Source organism: Alosa alosa, chromosome 8 (assembly GCF_017589495.1).
Source record: "Alosa alosa isolate M-15738 ecotype Scorff River chromosome 8, AALO_Geno_1.1, whole genome shotgun sequence".
NCBI lineage: Eukaryota > Metazoa > Chordata > Actinopteri > Clupeiformes > Clupeidae > Alosa > Alosa alosa.
The window spans coordinates 25,169,875-25,178,029 of record NC_063196.1 but is presented as its reverse complement, the minus strand read 5'-3'; the positions used below and the strand labels follow the sequence as shown (position 1 = coordinate 25,178,029).

General features: G+C 39.3%; 1 protein-coding gene across 1 annotated transcript; it reads right to left on the bottom strand.

The window, feature by feature from the left end:
* Positions 1 to 2,077: 2,077 nt before the first annotated feature.
* On the bottom strand, positions 2,078 to 4,351 carry LOC125299195 (alpha-1,6-mannosyl-glycoprotein 2-beta-N-acetylglucosaminyltransferase). Its single transcript, XM_048250362.1, has 2 exons — positions 4,245 to 4,351; positions 2,078 to 4,127 (listed from the first exon to the last, which is right to left on the bottom strand). The coding sequence occupies exon 2, from the start codon at positions 3,909 to 3,911 to the stop codon at positions 2,643 to 2,645; it is 1,269 nt and encodes a 422-aa protein (XP_048106319.1). The 5' UTR covers positions 3,912 to 4,127; positions 4,245 to 4,351; the 3' UTR covers positions 2,078 to 2,642.
* Positions 4,352 to 8,155: the final 3,804 nt, after the last annotated feature.

The window sequence follows — 8,155 nt, the reverse complement described above, 5'->3', positions numbered from 1 at the left end:
CAAATATATAGTCTAAAACAGGGGTGTCAAACATAAAGCCTGGGGGCCAGATCAGGCCCGCCAGCAGGTTTTATACGGCCCCCCAGATGTTTTAGGTAGGAAGGGAAATTAGAAAAAAAGATCCAGTTGTCTACAACAATGTGTAATAAGAAATATCTCTATGATATCATAAACTGATAACCTAGCACTACAAACCGTCCTCAGGAAAGAAGAAGTGGAAAAACTAACATGGAAGTCGGGCGAGAGAAAGAGCAGCATATGACAGCAGTACATTATTTGTAGGCCTACTTGTTTGCTCATAAGTGATATAATCAAATAACACTCTGATACCCATGCAGAAAAAGACAATGACCATGACGGCCCACCACGAGGTCTCATTCCAACAAATCCGACCCACTACCTAGTTTGACACCCCTGGTCTAAAAGGTGAGTGAAAATACTTTTGAAGAATCATGAAACTACTATGGGGAATTAGAAAACTAAACATCTACCAAATCTCAACAGACATTTTTTATATCGATGTTGCAGCATAACGTTGTTATAAATAGGCTACCGCATGGATGCTCTTCCTGTCATAACCATTCAAATAAATGTCAGATCAAATGAAAATGTAGGGCACTGGGAATTTTTCATGTTTATTTACAGTCAGTGGCAGTCTGAGAAATCACTGTCAACATATTCCACAGCTGTCTTCATTTAGAATATCTCTAAATATTTTTCGAAAGATTATTTACATTTAGGTCTTGCCATCCCTCCACCACTGACTCATCTTTGGATTTTACAGTCAAAACGCATACAAAACATCCAAATGAACACAACAATAGGACATGCATAGAAACACAGGCAGTTCAGATTATGGCTTTCATTACTGAATTGGTCTGGAAGCTATAGGAAAGGAAGAGGGGTTCAGATATGGAACATTTCCTTGGCCCATTTCTCCTGGATTAAAAAACAAATCTCTTTAAGGCAACAGAAGTGGTGTGACAAAAGAGAACCTGCCCACTTTGCCCCATGCACTCTTTGTAAGAAAGATAATGCTTTAAGTATGACGTACAGTACATCCGTGTGATAGCTAGAGGACTTGTAACAGTAGTGTGATCACAGTGGTAGGTGCTGGCGATAGTGCAACCTCGTAGGCGCTAACCAAGAGGAAACACACCTTCCTGTAGAACAAAGGTCAGCATGGAGGAAAGCACAGATGTCCAGCTCAGCAAAACCAACATTTCACAAAGAAAGACAAACATAACAGGGACCTTTGAAACAACTGCAGAGCAGATAAGCCTAAACTAAAGCCTCCTTCCACTGTTATTTAAAAATAAATGTCCTGTTGTGTCATCAATATTACAAGAAATGCCCATAAAAGCAAAACAATTGAAGAGTTTGGTTCCAAAACGCTATATCCTCCATTTTCCTGAATTTTTACATTTTGATTCTCCAGTAATTTCAGTAGAACTGTAATTGGGTATTGTTATTTGATTTATCTTTACTCAATCAAAACTGCAATTGGATTGATATTACCTGAGATACACTATTAAATAATATGATTTATTGTTTTTAAAATGGAGATATAACATTGTGGAACCAAACTTGGTAGCATGTGAAGCAACAGTTGTTTTCCATGTGGTTTCGTCCATCAGAACTGTGTAAACACCCATGCAAATAATGGCGGACAGATACCAGATAACCATGATCAAACTAACACTACATTGGCCAACCCTTATTCAAAATAAAATAAAACAAAGCACACATGGAAAGACCCTGAATAAAGGTGGACATTCATTCTTTTTACACTAACTTGATTAAAATGTGTCTCAATTAGAAATAAGGCTTTACACGTTTAGGAAGGCTACTTATATGGAATGCATTTGCTCTCCGTCACAGAATAGTTTATGGATTCAGTGCAGAATGGAAGCTCAAAGAGTCCTCACAGAAGAAGAAATGTGAAGGACTGGGACGGATTATAGAAATGAATATGGCACTTGGACAGGGATGGATTACTGCATGGGCCTACCGGGCCCAGGGGCCCATCATTGCCTCAATACCAACAAATCAGGATGTAGGCTATGAATCTGATTGAATTAAAGTATTGGCCATCCTCAGAATGCACCAGAATACAGGAAATCACATCATACAAATTGAAAAAATTCTGGGGGAAGACCCCCAAACCCTCCTTCTCACATATACAACAATTAGTGGGAGGCCCTTAATACAACTGGGCCCAGGGGCCCGAAAGTTCATAATCCGTCCATGCACTTGGATGGTCTTTTGCAGCCATGATTTAGCTTCACAATACACTTTTGTTTTGTAGCCATGGCCGAAAAGAAAGCTGTATACAAAAAAAAACACATAATGAACAATAATAACACAGTTATATGGTTGGAAAGCAAACCTACTCACAGATTACAGGCAATCAAAATCTTACCATTTAAGTACATTTATCACATCATCTCTTTTTTTAGAGAAATTAAAATTTACATTCCTGAAATAGTGATGCGTGTTATCTCTTTTTGCCCACGTGCATCTTTGGAAGACACTGTAAGTTACAGTAAATAAAATATTTTTCCAGCAACTTCTTGCTCTAATGATCTTAATGGCACTTTTAAAACACCCCAAACATTTTTTGGGGGAAACAATAAAGGTGTTTAGAGACGTTTGGCATAGTTTTTGCATAGTGCATGGTCCCGGATGTCCCCCCACCCCCCATTTTTCATGTGCGGCTGGTGCTGTGCAGAGCCGTGGTCTGTCACGGCGAGAGTCTGTGGAAAGAGGGCTGACTTTGCTAGCTGGAGCGACTCTTGCACCTTCACCTGGGCCTGTTCAGGGCGGCAGGCCTCCTTCTTGTGCATGCCACAGTCGCCAGTATGCAGGACCCTGGAGCCACGTGCCACAAGCACCTTCAGGGGTTTGGAGATGCACGTCCCAGAAAGGTTCTGCAGGGTCCAGTCCCAGTTGTAGTCGTCGTAGGTGCAGTACTCGGTGTTGCAGCCCATCATCTTGTAGTAGACCTCCCTGGAGATGCCCATGCCAATGTTATGTTTCGTTGACAGCCAGCTCGCTGTCTCCAGCTTGCCTGACAATTCCTGAAAGCGGCCAAGGCCATCGTGGTTGCCAAGGGCCAGCATATCGCAGTCCGGGCAGTCAGACTTCTTGTGCTCCAACATGCCCTTGAAGAACTGATAAAAGTCAGGGAGGATGTAGTTGTCCTCCTCAATGAAGATGGTGAAACCGCTGAATCCCTGAAGAGCATGTACCCGCTCCCACACAAAATGAAGTTTCCACCACCAATGGTGTTTAGTCTGTGTGATAGACGCCTCCCGGTAATGACCATAGGAGTCTGGGTGCTCAGCATTGAGGCATCCTGATTTGATGGCCTCAGCCTTGGCTATATCCCGTGGACAGTCCTTTGGATCCTGTCCAGGAAACTCGTTTGGATAGAGCTGTCGGCTGTAAGGGAAATAAATTTGCAAAACCTTGCAGAAGGTTATCCCTTGAACTATATCGGCCATTTCCTGGGAAAAATAGTCATGACTGAAGATGATCAAAAACTTGTGAATATCTGCAGCATTTCCCAATGACTGAATTAACATCTTGAGGTAAGCTGGTCTGTTGTGAACTTGCACAACAATGACCACTTCGGGGTCACCTGGGAACTTGTCATCATTCTGAATAACCTGTTTGAAGTTACTGTCATAAACTGATGTGCGCATGTCCATGACTGATCCATACTGAAACTTGCTTATGACAGTGGCTTGGGTGTTGGGGTCCTGAGGTGGGGTCTCGGGAGGTTTCTCTGAGACTATAGCTAATTTTGTATATATTAAAATTAGCACAACTAGGGAGACGAGCAGGAAGGCAATCAGGTTTCGTCGGAGAAGTCTGAATCTCATTTTGTCACATTGAGCTACAGACATTCATGAATTCGCTTGCAGGCTACAGATGGGAGCACAGACAAACATTCGTGTTCATGGTTTAGAAGTGCGTTATTAAACGTTTTAGATTACGCACTCCGTTTCTGCAGAAAGTCTTCAAATACGCATTCAACACATTGTTCTGTAGACGAGATCATCGGCGCTTGTGTCGAAGTAGACTATGACATTTGCTTAACGTTCATTTAGGTATAGCAGCACCTGAGATGAAACAACACAAATAAACCACCGTTAGGCCGTTTAATTTCAAACTTTGAAAGTACAACACTCGTATTACTTCTATGTTGTAGTAGCTATACAATCTTAAAGTTCACTCACCTTATAGAAATTGTCATGTGTCATAAGAAACTAGAAACCAGGAAGAGGAAAAAGACAGTTCGTGTACAAGGGGATGACTAGAAATTGACTGCTGACGTGTACTACAAACTACAGCCAACGGGAGCAGACAAAACTCAAAGTTGACGAATCAGTGTCCTACCTATGCTCTTGTAATTTGAGAAGGGATATCGCGAATCGTTCAGGAGGTCTGTAGGCCTACAGAGAACGAGGAAGAGAAGTTTCAGCCCAACCCATCGACTAGGCTGCAAGTTTTTTTTCGTGTCAAAACTTTTCGGGACACTGAAGTATAGGTCTATGCCTGCTCTTACGGCGCTCTCATTTTTGGCGGAAACAAAGCAAAAGTAACCAGTTGTAGCCTATCTAAATATTCTGTCAACTCGTTACAAAGTTAGACTTCGATACCCTTTCAAAGGGTTAAGGGAAGGAATTCTGTTCTGCTTGCAAGGATATTATTCCAGGCCCCATTTAATTCAATCTTAATTGCTTCCCACGAGAGTTAATAATGGGCCCTCCAACCACGGGGCCATGTTGTCACCATTCTATTCGGCACTGTTCCCCTAATGACACAAAAGATTACAGTAGCCTAGATCTTAATGTGAAAAATTAAAGAACGTATTACAGTCATTCTATTATGCAGCTGCACTGTTACTTCTACTTTCTGTCCCCAAATAATAAAATGAAGTTATTAATAAGAAAGTTATCCCATCACAATTATCCAATATATGCAGTTTTTTTATCCTTTGAGAGAAAATAGCCATAGCAAATCATTCTTTTTGGTCTAATCTGGCCTAACAATGTCCTACAAGTATATGAGGGTAACAGCACTTCGTCTTTTACCCTCTAGGTGGCAAGAGTAGGACACAAGTACAGGACACTCTGATATCAGATCAAAAAAAATGTGGTAGGCTATGCACTTGGGTGCAATTACAACCTAAACACATAAATCATAATTTGCACCAACTATTTGTGATAAATGCCAGATAAAGACAATGTAGCATTTTGAGAGGTGATTTTTTCCTCTGGCACCTTAAATGTTACTCAACAGTGAGGTAGAAACAGCCTAATAGCTCCCCCATGCTTGTGGCTAACAATGAGGGGAGGAAGTCACACTTATGCAGAGCCACTCATGACATAGGCTACATAATAATATGCCACAATGAACTGTTCCTGTTTCCATAGCTGAATGGAGTCGCTGGTTGTTCCAGGCCATCTTGAACTGTTTCCTCTGGAGGAGGTGCATGCCTTGTTGCTCAGCGCACACATAAAATATTTCGGATCTGCTTCCCCTATGATGATTTACGGTCTGGATCAATGTGATTCAGTAATGACAAACACATGTGCTCCAGCAGCGTTTTTTGCAGTTTGTCACAAACATGATAAAAAGCTTTCTTAGCCTATAACAAAACGCTGTCGATAAAAAAAATAAGAATTAAATGTATAATTCTTTCAGGGATCTGTTCAGGTATGGAGTTGAACTAACTGGACATGATCACATGATAATTTTGGTAACGGCTGCAGTTTACAAATTTGAAGATTAAACAGCGAAATTTGAAACATTTGAGTGTCTGAAGTTTTTAAGATCAGTGTACAAGAGCAGCCAAAATGTTTATTTCTACTAGGCCTAATGTTTATTTCTACTAGGCCTAGTGACACAAAATTTAGCCTCAACACAATTTATTTATCTGTGAGTTGAAGTAAATTAGCAGTAATGATTCAACTGGAAGTGCTTTGAAACTCGACATCGAAACAAAAAATCCCCTCCATATGTGAGCTCAGTGACATTTACAATAATTACAAGATATCTTCATGAAATACTGAATTAACACTTTTTAAAGAAATATATGACATTTGAATTCATGATGGTGGATTTCTGCTGTAACTCCTAATTCAAATATTCTAGAAATAAAGACCCAGTAGTCCCATAGTAGGCACAAGGCTTTGCATCCTCAGTCATGCTTTTGCTTTGCTGAGGCAACAGCACACTCCACTTCAGCATGTGAACATGTCTGTAACAGACTTGCAAAAAGGAAGCACAAATTACTCAAATAAGCACACAAAGATTTGATTTCATGACAGGTAAAGGTGCCAATGTGTTGGCCAAGTGACAGTGACTATCATTTGATCTTGATACCACTGGAGGCTGACAAATTCATTTTGTTCCATGTACACAGTAGATGCCAGCTATATCATTCTAGTATATTTGATAGTTATTTGGTCCAAAACAAGACCTTCATCCAGTTCACCTAAAACCTATCTGATCATAATATGAGTTAATTGTTTGACTCCAATTTGTTTATGTGCAAACATAGTAAAAGAAAAGCAAAGCAACATCTATTCAAAGTTTCATCAACGTCCCTCTCATACATGTTGCCTATACAATACATGCATACTGTATGTGCAGACTTGCATCCTTGTTTTTCTTTGGCTGGGACATTTGGATAACATGCAGCGCTCTGTGTTGACTGATTGGATATTTCATGATATATTGTCTTTTTTTATTCCTCTGTGAATGGAGTATAATTGAGTCTGATTAAAATGTAGCCAAATATATATTTGTTTTAAATCTTGACTGAAATGGCTTAAAAATGATCTGTAACAATGTAACAATGATCTGTAACATGAACAATGTCAAATATGATTGTGCTCTTTGCCAAATCAGATATTGTTCCATAGAAAGTACACTATTTAAGAGGAAAAGATAATTTTAGTTTGTTTAGTTCAGTTGTTGTTTTTGCATATTTAAGCAGGAATTCAGATAACAGAGTTCAGTCTAAATATTGATATTTTGAATCATATTGCAAACAGACAACATTAAAGTCATGTCAACTTAAGCTCAAAGTCATACTCAGTCAATAAATTATGTTATCATATTTTACGATTGTGTTTGCACTCAGTGAGACATATTTAAAATATCCCAACTCCCTGGACAAGTGAATATGATCCATTCATGCATTTTTATATGGATTAAGTAACACATTTTTACTGCCAAAGCATGTATTAAATACATTTGATATCAGATATGAAGTTAAAAATCCAAAAAATAAATGAAAAAGTATAGGCCTATAAATCCAACCGCAGCAAATGAAGAAAAAAGATCATATTAAACAAAATAAGGTGGGAAAACTTGAAATTGATTGAATTGAAATTCTCTATTTTTATTGGAACATTTTGACATGTGCAGTGTTTCATGCGAGCCAATATACTTCAGGAAATAATGTGTTGCAATAAAATCTAATCAGTGCCTCTTTTCCCCGGGTCCACAAGAATAATGGCAGCTTCAGGCCCACAGCTTAAGGATGTGTCTGCACCTCTCGTATGCTGCCTCCCTAACCAGACAGTCACTTGTAGCATGTGATGCAACAAATCATATTGAAAACTGTCTGGAGAAGAAACTGGAGGACACAGTCTGTTGACAGTTTCACAAAGAAAATAATGACTCTCTTTAAAGTGTAGCCCTGTTCTCTACTCTGGCAGCTGTTTTTAGGAAAAACTGTTCATCTCATCAAAGAATAAAGTTGTCCTATGTGTTCAATTCAATTCAATTCAGTTCTAGTGTATAACCCCTGATGTCAAGCCAGGATCTAGAGGACATGGCTGTGTATGGCACCGTTCAAATAAAATTGAATGAAAGAGAAAAAACAAAATGACTCAGAGTGCTACTAAGAGAGTCAAAGAAGGAAAGTCAAGACTCCACAATCACCACCTCCATTGCAATTGATTAATCCAGATGTTTCATTTATACTTCAGTTTGCATTCTGTAATATTTCTTCCATCCTAGTGTAACTCATTTAAGCCTACATGCTCAGTACCCAAGAGATTATGTAAGTGAATTCATATGTCCATGTTTGAAAACAATGGATTCGTTACCAAGAGGAAGAAAGCAGACATTT